This window comes from Triticum urartu, chromosome 1A (genome assembly GCF_056163025.1).
Source record: "Triticum urartu cultivar PI428250 chromosome 1A, HENAU_Tu73, whole genome shotgun sequence".
In the NCBI taxonomy this organism is placed as follows: Eukaryota; Viridiplantae; Streptophyta; class Magnoliopsida; order Poales; family Poaceae; genus Triticum; species Triticum urartu.
Window position 1 is genome coordinate 547,240,409 of NC_141873.1, and position 17,733 is coordinate 547,258,141.

The following is a 17,733-nucleotide window of genomic DNA, read 5'->3' on the forward strand; positions in this document are numbered from 1 at the left end:
AACATTGATCAGATGTCCGGAACCATTCAATAGAAATTACAACACGAAAACCAGTTTGCATATTCAGGAACTGGAAGATTAATTACAAATTTTGAATGCTAGATAGTGAACAAAAAAAATCTGTAAGTTGCAATTTTGGACAGCAAAGAGAGGACGATTCTTCAGAACATGGATTTAGCTGGCCAACAACGACGTAGATTAGTGTCTGCCAATCGCTTACGCAGTCATGGACTGGTTATTAACCAAAGCAACACTTAAAAAACCACAATAGTGTGCATGGATCATGATGGTTACTGGTGAACTGGTGCGGCACTTCATATTACATAACCGTCTCAACTTTGCACATCAATCGTTCAAAAGAAATAGAAGAAAATAATTACGTTGACTAGGATCAAGTGACTTGACAACTTGCACTGCTTAAATAAACTATACTAGCTGAGGGTCATGCAGTGCTTAGCCTGACAACATTGGTGGCGGGGGTCGGGAAAGGTCTGGAAGGTCAACCCAAGAAGAAGGAGGGGAAGAGACCGCCGAAGAGAGTCTCTGCTGCCGCCAAAGCTACCAAAGCTTCTAACAGCCAGTCGGCTCTGCCAACCGATTTTGCAAACCATGTACCGGTCAAAGGTGCGGCGATGGTCCATGTCACGGGCGAGCGGATCCTACAACCGAAACTGTTAGAGCGCATATCAGGGGATCTCAGGAAACTGCACGACCATGTGTTGTTGACAGAGAAAAGCCTTCTCGCCTCGAAGACTCTAGGATACCCACTTTATGTGGTTCGTGTGCCTAAGGACAGGTGCTACGTCGACAAACTTCCCGTGGAGGTGTACTTCCTGCGGTTTGATCACATCTTTGAGATTGTGTCTCACGAGGCGGCTCGGTTTTACGATGGTCCGTCTTTTTGCTCTACATATGAAGTTATGAACTTCGTCATCAGGAGAGAACAAATTTCGCAAATCTTGGTGGTGGATCCATACTTCATGCATGAGTCCTTGAGTCTCGGCGACTTTAAACATCAAGCTGCTAGGGTAAACTTCATGATGATGAATAAGGAAAAGGAAACGGTTCTCCTGCCTTATCATCCAATGTAAGTCATTGTTGGACAGCCCTCTTGTACGTTTCAATCATTCCTTCGTTCATATGGAGGCTAATTTGAGGTGTATATTTTTCGCAGCAACGGGCGCACCGTCCTTATTGTTGTTTTCCTGCTAGTCTCCCACGCCGTGTATTTTGACTCGTCTAGAAACTTCCAGAAGAAGAACTGCACCCACATAATGAATATTGTGGATGCTGCTCTCCACAGCTTCAGCATGAAGGGAGGCCACATCGAGATCAAGAAACAAAGGAAGGGCGCGCCGGGTTTATCGCATAAAACTACCTTCTGTCGCGTCCATCAACAGACAACAAGCAAGAATGATGGATTCTACATCCTCCATCTCATGATGGAGTTCAGAAGGGATCGCCAATAACTTCGCATGAAAACCAGAAACGATGATCATATCTGCAAATGGGCAGAATCCTTAGGAGTCGAAGCGGATTATAAACTCAGAGATGACTTTTTTCGCATCCAGAAGGCATTGCAATGATCATCATGAAAGAAGTCATTGAAGAGAATGGGATGTTCCACCACGGCCCTATATCGCGAGATGACGTCCGAACTCGCATAGGCCTACAATGTTTGGACCTGACGCCGTTCACGAAGCTAGGGTGCATCCTCCCGGATATGGATGGATAGAACTTCCAGTGATTGACGATGTCGATGATGACGTGTCGGTTGAATATGTACTTTCTATAGCGATGAAACTTTGTGATGTAAACGGTCCTGATGAACTTGCGTAACGCTGGTTAGTTAGTTTTGGGTACGATGAACATGCGTACATCTAGTAAATTAGTTTGGGTACAATGAACCTGCGTAGATTATATTTACTATATGTTGCATTTAGTTACTAACTCTTTTGCTTCGTGTTGCTCAAGTATATTATGTTGCATATTATTGTTGAATTCGCTTGATGAAGATGCATCTCTAACAGGCACATAGGCCTTTGATGATGAAGAAGTGCTATGTCGTGTACATAGGGAGGGTTGCGAAAGTGTACGACGAGTGGCTAGAGTGTCAGGGTTCTCAGGCGGTAGCCAGAAAGGGTTCGATAGCAGATAAGAAGTGGAAGCTAGTTACTTGAGGTTCACGCTAGCACGAGAAAGAATTAGAACCGGCGCCTCATGTACTGCATAATTCCGCTCTTGCTCATAGTGATAGCTCTTCTCTTCTATATCATTGTTTAAATGGATGACGATGTAGTTGCATGTATTCGAGACATGTCATAACTTGTATCACTATTTTGAGATGATGACAAGAGACATCATTTGTGTTGCAATGATTATGATGATGACATAATTTGATGAGACTATTTGTATGTGTATGATATGATTAAATTTGTATGTGTATGATATGATGAGACTATTGTGTGTATGATATGAGAGAGACTATTGTATAAAACCTGTACAAATACAGAGTAAATGCGCTACAGGAAAAAAATAGAAAATAATAACAGTAGCACGGGGTATGTGTGTAGCAGTAGCGCGGCCTTAGCAGTAGCGCGTTATAAATAGCGGCGCTGCAGCTTTTAGCAGTAGCGTGGTATTCTAAAACGCGATACATACGGATAGCAATAGCGAGGGGCATCCGTGCTACTGCTAAAAGTTAGCTGTAGCGATGTACCAGTAGCGCGAGTTCCCGCGCTACTACTAGGCGTTTAACCAACGCTAGTGCTAGGGTTTTGCCTAGTAGTGTTCTTGTAAACATTTTGGCCTCCTTTGGTTCATAGGATAGACATTTTATAGGAATAGAAAAATCATAGGAAGTGAGATGACATGCATCTCAATTCCTGTAGAGGAAGAGATGTCATTTGGTGCATAGGATAGGAATTTTTCCATTGAGTCTAGGCTAATGTTTTTTCCCTTCAAAATGTGAAGTATTGATTCCTATCCTACATAGGAATAGGAATCCATTTCTACAAACCAAAGAGCTTCAAAGGAATTTTTCCTATGCAAATCCTATCCTATAGAATTCCTATAAAATTCCTACAAACCAAAGGAGGCCTTGTATGTTCTAGAATATTATTGTCATGCATAATCATAAAGTAGAAACCACAATGAGGATATTTCTCAGACCATAAAGTTCAGATATCGCATATGCACACACTATGTTACAAATCATCCACCGAAGCTTATGATTTTTGTTTTCTTATTTTCCCACATTTAAAAAGATTGGTTCTAAATATATATGTTTAAGGTCCAATGTATACAAATATGGTCCAAATTACCACATTGCATGCACATTTCTCAACAATAGACATTACAATTGTAGCACAAAGAACTACATTATTTGTTTAAAAATATATTATTATCTGCTTATATTAATGAAAAGTAACTTATAAGATGTACAATCTAGGATTTTGATATGTATATGCGTTATAAATAAGTATATAAGTTTAGTATAAATATTGGCACCATATTTGTCATCCACTAAATAATCAAGACCTAAGGGCAATTAATACGGATCTATCGGACAGGGAGAAAGGGACAACGATTTATCCGTGCATACCTTGCCGACGAAGGCGAAGGATTTGCCAAGCTCGGAGACGGCGCATGCGACGTTGGCGGGCGCCTTCACGAAGCCCGCGGACTCGGCAAGCGAGACACCGGGCACGTCAGACACAATGTTAATCAGAATTTCACCGAAGGAGACGATGAGCCCGGGCGCCACAACGCCGGCCACGAGAGCAACAACATCACTGAGAGACGACATTTGAACTTGGCTAAACAAATGAGAATGAGAGCGCTACCGAAGGAATCGATTTAGCTCGGGAGGAAAGGTGTTGTTGGGTCGGTTTGGGAGTTGAAAGGGGTCGGGCTTATAAAGGGTTGCGGGCGAATTAGCTTGGCCGAAGGGTCCAATTATGTTCTTGATAAGAGTTACTTCGGTATTATCAATCTAATCCTACTCTAGTTACCGTAACAAAAAGTTCAGGTTGGGGCAATTTTTTTTGCAAATAATGTTTTGGATAATCATGAAAAATTGTTCAGTTCATGAATGATTTACCTTGAGAATACACATTTTTCCCTTTTTTCCATAAAGCGAATAATATAGCATGAAGCGGATACAAAACATGATGCTCATGGATTAACTTCAACAAACGAAAAGGATAAAAACTGACATATCAGGGGCCGGATGAGGATCAATTAGTAGAGAGAGATTATTTACGTGAGAATCAATTAGAGGTAGAGAAGTGCCTAACCGCCAACCTGTCTCAATGGCATCTACATGAGGCACGCGGGGCAGCTCTTGAGCGGTGGCCGGGAGCATGTTGAGAGCATCTCCAGCCGTTCGGCCCCCCAGGGGCATGAAATAGCGCCGTCTGGGGGCGTGCCGGTGGAAAAATCGTTGTGGGGCAGTCGGGTTCCAAGCTGCCCCTTTAAGGTCGCCTTCAGGCGTCGATTTTGACCCATTTTCGGCGCAAATTGGCCCACTTTCAGCGCAAATTGGCCCACTATCAACGCAAATTGATCAATTTCGGTCCATATTCTGCATGCTTCGGCACAAATTCAACATAAGCTATTTTTTATCACATAGTTCATCACAGAAAATCAATACAAATCAAATAGTTCAACAAATCAATACAAATCATATAGTTCAACAAATAAAAATTCATATTTCATCACACGTCGAGCTAGACGTTGCCCTTGAGCCTCCATAGGTGCTCCACAAGATCCCGGTGCAGTTGTTGATGCACCTGTGGGTCTTGGATCTCCTGACGCATATTGAGGAAGGCACTCCAAGTTGCCGGTAGCTGGCGATCAATTTGGGCAAGAGGACCCTGCCTGTAATATGTTTCAGTGTCAAACACTGGCTCTTCCTGCTCGCTCTCAATGATCATGTTGTGCAAGATGACACAGCAAGTCATGACCTCCCACATTTGATCTTTCGACCAAGTCTAAGCGGGGTACCCAACAAAAACAAATCGTGATTGAAGCACACCAAATGCCCGCTCGACATCCTTCCTGCAAGCCTCCTGACACTTGGCAAAGTGGGAGTTCTTGCCTCCTGGCACAGGATTTGAGATAGTCTTCACAAATGTAGACCATCTCGGATAGATGCCATCTGCTAGGTAGTATCCCTTGTTATCGTGCCGCCCATTGACCTCAAAGTTCACCAGAGGAGAATGACCTTCAATAAGCTTGGCAAAGAGAGGGGAGCACTGCAGTACGTTGATGTCATTGTGAGTTCCTGGCATAGCAAAGAAGGAGTGCCAAATCCAGAGGTCGTGTGTGGCCACTGCCTCAAGTACCACACTGCAATCGCCTTTGGCGCCTTTGTACATCCCCTGCCAAGCAAATGGATAGTTTTTCCATTTCCAGTGCATGCAGTCGATGCTTCCAAGCATCCCAGGAAATCCTCTTGCTGCATTCTATGCTAGGATCCGAGCAGTGTCTTCAACATTGGGTGATCGCAAGTATTGCGGTCCAAACACTGCCATCATTGCCCTGCAGACCTTGTACAAACACTCAATGGCCGTGGACTCGCCATGCGTCCATAGTCTTCCAGTGAATCACCGGGAGCTTTGTATGCAAGCATCCTCATAGCTGTCGTGGACTTCTGGAGTGAGGTGAATCCAAGTGTGCTAGTGCAATCCTTCTTGCACTTGAAATAGCTGTCGAACTCACGGATGGAATTCACAATCCTGAGGAAGAGTTTTTGGCTCATCCGATAACGGCGTTGAAATACACTGCCCGACCGATTAGCCCAGAGCACTAATACGCTTTCTTTCCTCGAACAAGTACCTTTCCTTCGAACGAGAATGCCAACTGCTTCCTCGTGCAGTGGAGCATCGGCGAAGTAGTCGGAGTAGAGCAAGCAATAGCCTTCCAGATGATGCCTTTGCTTTGCCTTCAGTCGGCCCGGCGCCGAGCCACATTGCCGCGGTTTGCATTGCCCGCGAACAGGCTGGCCAGAGCGGCGAGGACCATGAGATGCTCTTCGTCCTGGGCATCGGCATCGGCTACCTCCTCCAGCAGCGCCGCGAGCACCTCCTTGTCGTCCGAGTCCATCACCGAGCAAATAAATTGCTGAACACCTGGCAAGTGTTGTAGGCACGAAGCCGCCGGTATTCCCGCGCTGCGTGGTCGGAGCGCCGGAAAGCTCGCCCAGGAGTGAGGTGGAGGCTGCCGCGACGGAACTCTCTCTTTCCCGGTGGGGGAATGGCCTATCTAGCGGCGGTGGGTGGGTAGGCGGCGCCGGGATCGGCACAGCGGTGAAAGAGCATGCATGGGGGGGGATCTGGATGTGCAAGATGTGTTTTCGCTTGACAGTGGTGGCCCATGTGCGGTTTTCCTTCAGCCGGAACCCCCAAGCGCCCTCAGTGCGCTGGGTTCGGCCTGGGATTGCCGGGCCAAAAAATGGGCCGAGCCGACGGATTTCGGCGTCCTGGGAGCGCGACTGGGGTTTTTTTCGGTGCCGGCGCGAGAAAACTCGCCTCGGGGGCCTGTTGGGGGCGCGAGTGGAGATGCTCTGAAGTGGCAGTTGGGCAACGCCAGAACAAAGCAAGCACATCAAATCACACAGACCAACACACATCTAAGCCTGTGCGCCGTCGCGTGTGGGAGGTACTGAACCCCCATCTTTTTGGCTGATCTCGCATCGCCTGCAGGCTCCATCGCCCCTCGCTCGGCGCAGGCTATGGCACTGACGTCGAGACGTCCACGGTGACACCCGACGTGCACCTCAAATAGGGGCGTCCACGGGGTGGCACAGACGCCGGATTTTGTGGCCGCTGCAACCGCACCAGGGGCTAGGATGGGGGAGGAGACGGCGCTAGCATAGGGGCAAGTTTGAGTGTGGCCGCCACACACGGGACCCCCTGCACACGCCGCCGTCCAAGTCGTCCCAGGCTGCCCTCACCGCCTCGACTCGCCATGGATGTCATGCGCGTGCAAAAACCGCGTTCAAGCTTGAGCGACACAAGAAAGTTAGGGCGACGATCCTCGGGAGAAGAAAGGTGCGGCCGATAGAGAGGGGGAGGTGCGGCTAGTAGGATAGGGCCCGTCGCTGGTCGGAAGAGAATAAGGGCGGTGGAGGCGCCTCTGAGTGGAGGAGAGCTCGAAAATATGAACCTTCTGGGGAAATCGCAGCCCACACAGCAATCAATTCGCCCAGCCCTTCATATAGTAGCAATCTTGGTCAAAATTGTTGACCAAAATCAAAATTGGACACCTCAACTGATTCTCAGTTCTTCAACCCATAGAGAGCTTAGTGATATAGGAGATTACTGCAGCGGACAACAAATGGGAGAGCGATTCATCCAGTTTTCCAAATACATAGGAATATGGTTAAGGAGAACATGCATATCATTACAGGGAATAAATAGAAAAAAAAGAAAATGCAGAGTATCGCAAGCATTTGCCACCACATGAGTGCCTCACAAGTGACCAAAGCAAAGGAATTGAAGTGAAGTGACTACGGACTAAATATCAACCCTTTTTAACTAACATTGAACAAAGCCACAATGTCATGGACCAGAACATCAAAATACAGAAGAAAACCAAGCTGCATAGAAGATCTGACCCATATTTAACAGCTCACTTATATGAAGGTATTGGTGGCATGCAAACTCGGTAGGCAATTACGTTGCTGATTTTAACAAACCATCTGACACATTCCATGTAACTAGGGATATAAGGTTCGCATCGGAGATTAAAATCCCTCTCAAAACTGAAGATAACACGACATCTCTCGTTTTCCATATGGTATGACACAACTTTTCATTCGACCCATTGGTCTGGAAAAAGATCGATTTGCGTTCAATATCGACTGCGACAAATGTACACACCTCATCGTGGCCTATCATTCCCGACATGTCAGCTGTATGCTTCAAAGTCCACTGCCCACTAGCATAATCTTCAAGAACCCACACTGAGAGCTCGCACTTATCATTGCAGTAATCCATATGCATTGCATACAGGCGTCCCTGAGACTGCGCGATATAACCGTAATCCGAGGTGTCCTCTAGGTTGAGCGACATTCGGATTTGCCGCCAAGTATTCCCCTCGGTGTCCACCGTGATCAAGGAAGAATCGCTGGTTGTCAGATGCAGCGCCCCACCGAAGAAGACAGAGGCTGAACAATTGTGATCGTCCACGCTGGTGCGGTCGCCCCACTCGCTCTCCTTGGAAATCCACCTCCCGGTTTCCGACGAGAAGATCTCCACTCTGGTGACCCCGTGGCCACGCACGAGCACGAACACGGCAAAGCGGGAGGGGACGAGTGGGTCAAAACCCAAGCGGACGGTGTTCTTCTTGCTCGGGTGCAGCTGCTTGGTGGCAGGCACGACGGTCCACTCCTCGGTGGCCGGGTTGCACACGACGTACTCCACGCCGGCGGAGCCGGCTCGAGAAGGTCTCTTCCAGCATTGGCAAAGGAGGAGGCCGCCGCAGCAGTCCACGGTCTGGACGCCCCCGTCCCACGCGCCGCGCAGGAAGGGGAGGCCGGGGTCGACGAGGGGCTGGCCTCGCCCGGCAGGTCGAGGAAGCGGAGCTCGTGCTTCCGGTCGTCGCGGGCGTAGCAGAAGAAGCCCGATAGGGCCTGCGGCGACCTCTTCCAGATGCCGGGGTCGGAGCAGAGGGCGAGCCATGGTTTGGACACGCACTTGAAGCGGCAGAGGGATCCGTACGGCACCCGCGCAAGAACCTCCACGAGGAGATCATCGGGGAGGCTCTCTGCCGCCGCCGCCGGCTGATCCTTCTTCTTCCTGGACCTCTTTGCCATCGTCCCGTAGTGGTGGAGATCCAGCCGGATGACGACGGCGGCGTACGTATCTGAAATGTTATATCGAATTTTGGGGTTTATTGTGCTCCACCTCCTTGGGCCTTGGTCTCCCTTTTCTATTAAAAAAGACAAATGCCTTAGGCCTGGCCTAATAAGGAATAATAATATCTAGGGCACGTGTTGATCCAGTCGGTAACTCGGCCGAAACCCATGAACCGATAAATTATCACAAAACGGTGATCACCTAAAAAGATAGCATCCCCTAAAAAACCCTCAAAAAATATCACAAAACGGTGATCATTCACTCAAGATAAAACGGTGAACATTTTTAAATGTCTTTAGTTATTTTGTAGGCACAAATAATATTTGCTCCCATACCACATCACCGTCACAAGGCGACAAGCTCGGCACCGTCATTGCGGTGTCACACAAGAAGAAGAAGATCATCAATGAGTACATCCGCGTCCGGCGTCAAGCATCAAGTGGACGAGCCAGTGAGGAAATCCATTGACACAACCGACGTTGGGGCACTAACAAGATATATTTTCCTGTTAAATAAGAAAAGTTGCCTAATTTTGTTTCTGCTACAACATCATGGGGCACACTACAACTTGGTTTCTGTGGAGCCCCTAGCGAGCTACGGAAGAAGAACTTCTCCATTAACCTCAAGGCTCCTACGCTTCCGAAGGACTTGCATGCTTTGGGGAGCTTCGACCTGGCGGCTCCTTGATTATGGAGGTCTGTCGGACCCCTGGAGATGCGGAAATGGCGGGCAGGTCCAAGCTGCTGGAGAAGGTGGTCAAGGCAGTGACCATGACTGTCCAGAAGCTCACGATCGCTACGGCGCCTTTGTTTCCCACTTCTGCTGGTGTGTAGAATTGTGGGGAGGAGACGCTGGGGCTGCAGGTTCCCAGGACAGGGGCCTCTCAATGATGCTGGGATGGACATCGTGTCTAGGTGGGTGAACGAGCCGGATCAGGCTGATGTGGGGGTTAAGGGAGGCGCTTCCTCCATCATCTTGAGTGCTCCCGAGACCCTTACCGCTACTGTGTTGTGACAGAAAGAAGCTGCGGATGGTGCCCCTATAGTCAGCTAGGGTGACTTGGTGGATGTAGATGGCACTAAAGGCGTGGGTGCTAGCTCCATCAACATGAGCGCCCATGCTGAAGGGGAGGCTGCTGACCCATCCAAGAGAACTGAATCTATTCGAGGCCGATGAAAAAGATTGTATAGAGATGAGTAGGTGGAGCGCACTGCCGTTCATAGATTGTGCGCCAAGGATGTGAAGTTTGGGCTCCCCACTCTCCCAAATAGCGGCAACGACATGTCCAACCGCAAGGGTGCCTTTGCAACCATTCTAGAGAGCACGACGGGTAGCAAGAGGAGTATTCCCGATGATCAAAACTTAGTGTTTAGCATGGATAGCACTAGTTCAGATAGCTTAGAGTATAAGAGTGCAAATGGTCAAACCTTAGTGCTTTTGTTTGTTCTTTCCTTGCAAATAAGAAGCTTAGATCTGAAAAAAGAAGAAGCCTTGAGTATATCCAGGATGATCACGAATCTTAAAATTGCAAAAATTAATCTGGTAACCAATGGGGGTGGCTCACGAAAATGTGAAGTTTAGGTTTATTAGTAGATCTAATGTCATTCTTCTTAATAGTGTTCCACCATGGGTGGCAAATTTTGTAATGAACAATTGTAATAATCTTTTTAATTCTGCGCAAAAAAACTTTTTAATTAATTAATATATGGGGTGTTTTTTCAGAAAAAGATGCAGCTCATGTTGATGATCCCTAAAAAACAAGACACATAGATACACAAGGCTTAACCTACGTCGATCCGACCATCCCACAAAATAAAATGAAAAACTACGTCAACCCAATCACCCTAAAATCATCTACGGACTAGCGACAATAGCCAGGCGTGGCGGAGCGTGCCGTCTCCTCTAGTATCCATTGAACGCTAGCCTAAGTCCTTATAACATCAATGCCATTGCTGCTTTTAGTTTATTCCATTGCCTAAACTAAGGAGCCTTGTTGAGAAAGCCATCAATCATCCAGCTCTTGAAGAAACCAAGTAGCATGTCTTTCTCCAATCTCTCGCCGTTTCACCGTCACATAGAAAGAGCAACATGACAATTGTGACACCAGTATAAGCACCTTCAAATGTAGTGCAGGAGTGAATCCATCAAAAAAATGTACAGGAGTGAAGAGTGGTGACTGCGGATGTACGAGTGGGGACGAATCTGAGCCGTTGCATAAAGATCTGACGGTACTTAAAAAGCTGACACTGAAGTGGAAAATAGTTGACCGATCGATAAACCGATAAGTACACGCTCCGAAGGCCGAAGCAGCCCTCGAACGGCCAAACCCCAGATCGCATCGCAGTCCAGGAATGGCCGCCGCCGACGCCGACGCCGCGAAGCTCTCCGTCTCCTTTCAGGCCTTCGCGGCGCTCCTCGACTGCTGTGCGGCCGCTGGCGGGGACTGCGACGGGATACTCCTCGGCCGTGCCGCCCTCCCCCCTTCCTTCCCCGACGACGATCCCGCCCCAACCCTACCCATCTACGTCACCGGCCACTCGTCGCTCGCCCGACGCTCCGTCCTATCCAACGCACTCGACTGCTTCAAGCCCTACTCCCCCGCCCGCCCGGGCACGGCCACCGTCGGCTTCTTCTCCTCCCGCCGCAGCGCGTGGGCGACGCGCCGCCCCTCCATGCGCGAGGCCGCCGTCGCCCGCTCCCTCTCCAAATCTCTGGCCCTCACCCACCCTGTCGTGTTTCTCCTCTTAGCCCCCTCTGTCGCCTCCGACCTCTCCATCCACTCTTTCGACCACCGCGCCTTCCTCCTTGTTGATTCCCGCCTCGTCCCCACCTCCCTCACGATCGTCAACGTGGGTCCTCGTTTCCGGGGCCAGTACCAGTGCCACACCTTCACGGCGGAGTCGACAATGCCGTGGCTGCCGCCTCCGCCAGCAAACATCGGAGAGCAAGCAACCGAGACGGAGGAGATGTATTCCGGGATGCTAAGGAGGTTGGAGAGGCTTGCTCAGGAGGCGGAGGAGGGCAATAAGCGGCTGCTCCGTAAGGTCCTCGTTCGCTCAATGCTTTGCTTGATGTGTTTGTGTTTCTGTAAAATTGATTAGTTTGGGTCCGTGGAAAAATGCATGGCTTTGGTTGTTCATAGGTTATTAGACTGACATGAAACAACAGTTTGCAAGGGAGGCAATATTGTGCACATATTTGAGTCAGAATCCAAGGAATTTTGGCATTTTAGTTGGCAAACTGGATATAACAACTTAGGTTTGATTGTCAAGACTTGACTCCCCTTCAAATGCTAAGGTAGAGTTGTCATGTGAAATAGTTATTACTAGATAAAAAGGTTAAACCGGTCTCTGTTGGACGTGCTGATTCGAACAGCAGGGCCAACTTCTAATACCAACTTCTTTTTGCGTGATCTGTTTTTGCCTGTTTAAATCAGATCTGGTGCATTAGAGAAACCCCTTGCTTTTCTTATTAAGCTAAGTGCTCATAAATTGTGTGAACAATGTTGCATATGTTTGTTCAAAAGAGATGGATATGTAATATATGCTTGCAGTGCATATCCATGGCCCGTGTGTGCAATTGTGCATGTACAGGACATATAGTGTGAGTTCATCTTATTGCAGCATTTATAGATTTTGCTACATTTTCTTTAATCTGCACATGACATATCTCTCTTCAACAAAATTGGCATTCTTGGGCTGAGCTGCAAAATGTGAAAGTTAGATTGGGACCTCATAAGTGAGTTGGATAAGTAGCTAATATGTCATTCTACATACGTCCTTTTGGAAAGCTCATTTCAAGATCATTTTGATGTCTTGTGTCAATTTGAGCTATCAAAAGTCAAAACAAAGTGGTAGTTTCCTTTTTTCCTGGATGATTAGATGGTAACACTTTGAGTTGTTACATGTACAAGCTATGCTATTTTGTGAGTTTACATGTTGACCTATAGCTATAGGAAGTATTGTGCAATGTACAGTTGCAACTAAATTACTGAAGTGTGCATTAATCTTGTATTTCCTCCATCCTGGTTTATTAGGCCTCCTCTTATTTTGGCTCAAAATTTGACCATAGATTTGACCAATAATATGTAAACTATATTTCATAAAAAAATATACCGTGGAAAACCTCGTTCGAATACATATCCAAGAGTACACTTTTTGTAGGGTATACTTCATATTTGTTAGTCAGTTGACCCAAAATATGAGAGAGAGAGAGAGAGAGAGAGAGGGGGGGGGGGGGGCAATAAAACCGGACGGAAGGAGTGCTTGAACTAATTGCCATTTTTTATTGCTTTATATTGCGTGCATAAGCTATGTGAGGTTGGACCATTGATGCTGTTGATCTTTGCTAGTGTATAGATTAATTGGTTCACCTGTCTTAAACTTCAGTTTGTTTGAATATCATATCAAAAACCATTATCCATGTAGTTTTGCACAAAAGGGAGCAACATGAACTAGAATGAGACATTTATGCTGAATACTTCAATATTGTTTACAGATTCAGGTTTTAACAGGTCTTCAGATTTAACAGGATGCATTTTTTGTATGCTATTCTTATCATTTTGCTGTTGCTGAGATCAGCACCAACATTTTTGTTTACCATGTCTGTGCTGATGTTGTTTTGTAGGAAAATAAGAACTTGTTGGGAAGGAGAAAATTTGCTTGGTTGAAGTAAGGGCAGAGATCTTGTTCTCAGTAAGGTAAACCTGACTTACCTATTACTTTGTTTCATACGTGTAACTAAATTCTCTCATGAATCGTTCTGGTATTTGGCTACTCATTTCTTTTGCACCCTCACTTGACACCTCCCTTTTCCTTCACTATTGGTTGGTTGAACTTGAATGATTCTACAACATCACCTGATCAATTCTTATCTTCTGTTTGTATCTTATTTGTTTGCTTCCATGTGTGTGTTGGGCGAACACACTGGAGTAAGGATCTTGTTTTCCATGTAATATCAGTATTCTTGTTCTTAGGGAGTAGTATGTGATTATAAAAAATGTTGTGTCTTGCGTGTCCACTTATTTTTCGCTGTGTGGTGGTATAACCATATAATGCATGTTATCTGTGATCCTTAACACAGTTCATACATACGCACATACACTCACCCATATGAATTTTCAGGAATTTTAAGGTCTTCACATTCACTCCCCAACACCTAGTAGATTGTAAAGCTTGCTTTGAATATTAGTGGTGACCCGTGATTTTGACCAACGGTCTGATGGCATGTTTCCATTTCTTAAAGCTGATTTTGACTTCCTTCTCATCTTGTTTTGCAGGGTGTAGAGGCCCTGTAAGAGAGGTCACAAAATTTGAAGCCGGGATCCTTGAGCTATAGCTTGAGTTGAAGTGCTTGCTATTTCTTCCTCTTTTTTGGCTGGATGCTTTTTGGAGTTCCACTATCGCATGCTTTTTGGTTCAAGGATGCAAAATCTAGGATAGTACTACCTTCATCTCAAAATAACGGAAATGATAAATCCGAATGACAGCTTTTTGACCATGGCAAATCGAACGTTTTTAATGGCAATTTTAGTTGACGCAAAAATGGCAAGTTTAGTTGGCAAGCACGGCAATTTCCTGACAAAAAACAAACTAAGGGCGGATTTGCTGTACTTACCAACTAAACTTGCCATGGTGAAAAAATGTAAATTACCACAAAAAGCGTTTGATTTGACTTTGTCAAATCCTGAATGTTCAGGACTTATCGGCGTCCCAAAATAATAGACGTTTTTAGATGGATGTAGTAATTGTGAAACCACTTTTTTCCTTACATGCAAATGTGAGACGTGGCATCATTTCGCCACTGCACCTTGGATAGCAGAATGCAATAGTGTTCCATGTTATGCTGGTTAAAGTCCAATTTGGATTTGCCATTCCAGTATGCTTTTATTTTATATGCAGTGGAGCTGTGACTTGTTGCTAGTTGGTTGTTCCCGAATCAGCGTTCATCAACCCATGCCTAAATTAGCATCATGCTCCTCTTTAATATCAGAAGATGTAAAATACTCTGCTTGAGTCGACGGCCCTCCGCCTACCGGATTTCACTTCCGCATCCGCCCACCGCAGCCCCAGCCCCATGGTACACCCATCTCCTCCGCCTCCTGGTCTCCTCTGTGCCTCCCCGGCTGGGTGACGGCACCCCGCGCCATGTCACGCTCATCCCAGGCGGCGTCATCGAGCCCCTGGTCACCGGAGCCATGCAGCAGGTCATGGACGCGAAGCACGTGCCCTTATACTTCAAGACCTACCACGTTCATGGCGACATACCAGCCGTGCCGCCCACCATCATCAACTCCATCCGCCGCAACAACGTCTGCCGGAGCCGTCCCGTAGGCCTGTTTGCAAATTTTTAGAATCCTCAAATTCTAAAAGGAAAAAAAGTTATGCTTAAATTTCAGTTTTTTTGAATTTTGGTTAAATCTGGTCAAACTATGGTCAAACTACTTATTCAAGAAGTATTACTGTTACTAAATAATTATTCAAGAATATTAGTGTTACTAAATAATTATTTCAGTTTTTTTTGAATTTTAGTCAAATCCGGTCAAACTATGGTCAAACTACTTATTCAAAAAATATTCATGTTACTAAATAATTATTGTTTTTTAGAATAATAGTTTCAAACTCAAATAGTGAAACATGTGACTTCATGCTCAAGCTAAACTCCTGAGGGTTAATAGGATTGACATCTTACTATTGTCAGGAAAACAAGTGCAGACTTGGAAACGAGGGGGAATAGAACCCGGAAGCTAAGCGTGCTTAGGTTGGAGTAGTGAGAGGATGGGTGACCGGCCGGGAAGTTAGATGATTTGAAATGATGAGGGGTGATTAGAGATTAGAGGTTAAATTGAGTAGTGATGAGGGGTGATTAGAGATTAAATTGTAAAATAATTCGGAAATTTGAAAATTGGAAAAAATTTAAAAAATTCAAAAAAAATCGTAAAATTTTCTTTTGTCCCTATTGGTGTTACCAACCGGGATTAAAGGTGGAGCTCTATGCAGCGGACACGTGGAGGGCCTTTAGTCCCGGTTCGTAACAGAACCGGGACTAAAGGGTCTCAAGTTTGCACATCAATCATTCAAAAGAAATTGAAGAAAAATAATTACATTGACTAGAATAAAGTGACTTCACAACTTGCACTGCTTAAATAAACTATACTAGCCAAGGGCTGTGCAGTGCTTAGCCCGACAACATTGGTGGCGGGGGTTGGGCAGGGTCTGGAAGGTCAACCAACAAGGAGACGAAGAGACTGCCGAAGAGAAGCTCTGCTGCCGCCAAAGCTTCTAGCAGCCAGTCGGCTCCGCCGACCGATTTTGCAGACCGTGTACCGGTCAAAGGTGCGGCGATGTTCCATGTCGCGGGAGAGTCGATCCTACAGCTGAAACCGCTAGAGGGCATATCAGGGGATCTCACGAGACTGCACGACCATGTGTTGTTGACAAAGAAAAGCCTTCTCGCTTCGAAGGCTCCAGGATACCCGCTTTACGCGGTTCGTGTGCCTGAGGCCAAGTGCTACGTCGACAGACTCCCCGTGGAGATGTTCTTCCTACAGTTTGATCACATCTTTGAGATAGTTTCTCATGAGACGGCTCGATTTTACGATAGTCCGTCATTTTGCGCTACATATGAACTTCGTCATCAGGAGAGAACAAATCTCGGAAATCTCGGTGGTGGATCCATACTTCATGGATGAGTCCTTGAGTCTCGGCGACTTTGAACATCAAGCTGCTAGGGAGTACATCGAAAACTTCATGGTAATGAATAAGAACAAGGAAACGGTTCTCCTGCCTTATCATCCAATATAAGTCATTGTCGGACACCTCTTTCGTACATTTCAATCATATCTTCCCTCATATAGAGGCTAATTTGAGGTGTTTTTTTCCCGCACCAACGGGCGCAATGTCCTTATCGTTCTTTTCCCGCGAGTCTCCCACGTTCTGTATTTCGACTCGTCCAGGAACTTCCAGAAGAAGGACTACACCCAGATAATGAATATTGTGGATGCTGCTCAAATAGCCATTAGCCCCCAAGTGCCAAGTTGAATACTTGTATTGATCTTGGGACTTTGTATGCAATTGAAAGATGAAGATCGAATATGCATTAGCCCCCAAGTGCTAAGCGCATAACTTGTTATGTGGTTGGTACTTGAATCCTTCTACCGATTTTTTGAAACATATATCTGTATGCATGCAGGCGGAGCTGAAGACGAAAGAAAACCAAGTCATCGATCTTCAAGAAAACCTGAAAACCCAACAGGCTGAAACCTCCAAAGCAAAAGAGGAATTGGCCAGTGCTTTAAGCGCCATGGAACAACTTAAGGAGAACTTCAAGAAGAAACGGGCGGATTGGGCCACTGAAAAGTCCGCTTTGATCAAACGAGCGGAGGATGCCGAGGCTGCACTAAAACCAGTGACGGATGAACTGACCAGCATAAAGCGGCACGTTCATGCCATGACCACTGCTATCTTTGGTAAGCCAGCTTGCCTTTTGAATTGGCTCTGCCTTCTTACAGATTATGAATTGGCTCTGCCTTCTTACAGAGTCGCCGGTTTATTAACCCTTTATGGTATTTCAGGGACACGCATTGGTCACTTGGGGTCAGATGTGCGGAAGAAATTGAAAGCCGCCTATACATTGGTTGAACAATTGTATACTGGTGCCCAGCGGATCATCTGTACCGCGTCTCATAATAAACCGGCGCCCACTTTGATTCAAGATACCATGACGAAACAGTCAGTGCTTCCTGCCCGGGTTGAAGAGCTGAAGAAATCTGCTGCTCGAACCGGTGCAATCAATGCCTTAATCCGGGAAAAAGCCTGGGTGCCGGATTTTGATCCTATTGAAGCGGCTCAGGGCTATCCCAGCTTGAAGG

General features: G+C 46.4%; 1 protein-coding gene and 1 pseudogene across 1 annotated transcript; one reads left to right on the forward strand and one right to left on the reverse strand.

The window, feature by feature from the left end:
* Positions 1 to 7,635: 7,635 nt before the first annotated feature.
* LOC147992512 (F-box protein At5g07610-like) lies at positions 7,636 to 8,821 on the reverse strand (annotated as a pseudogene).
* Positions 8,822 to 11,208: 2,387 nt separating this feature from the next.
* On the forward strand, positions 11,209 to 11,965 carry LOC147992513 (uncharacterized). The gene has a single exon (XM_087539046.1). It carries the CDS (start codon positions 11,216 to 11,218, stop codon positions 11,963 to 11,965), a length of 750 nt encoding a protein of 249 aa, XP_087395172.1. The 5' UTR covers positions 11,209 to 11,215.
* The last annotated feature ends 5,768 nt before the right edge of the window (positions 11,966 to 17,733 follow it).

Excerpts from the sequence above, each read along its gene's own strand:
- LOC147992513 (XM_087539046.1), top strand. The coding sequence starts at position 11,216 with ATGGCCGCCGCCGACGCCGACGCCGCGAAGCTCTCCGTCTCCTTTCAG.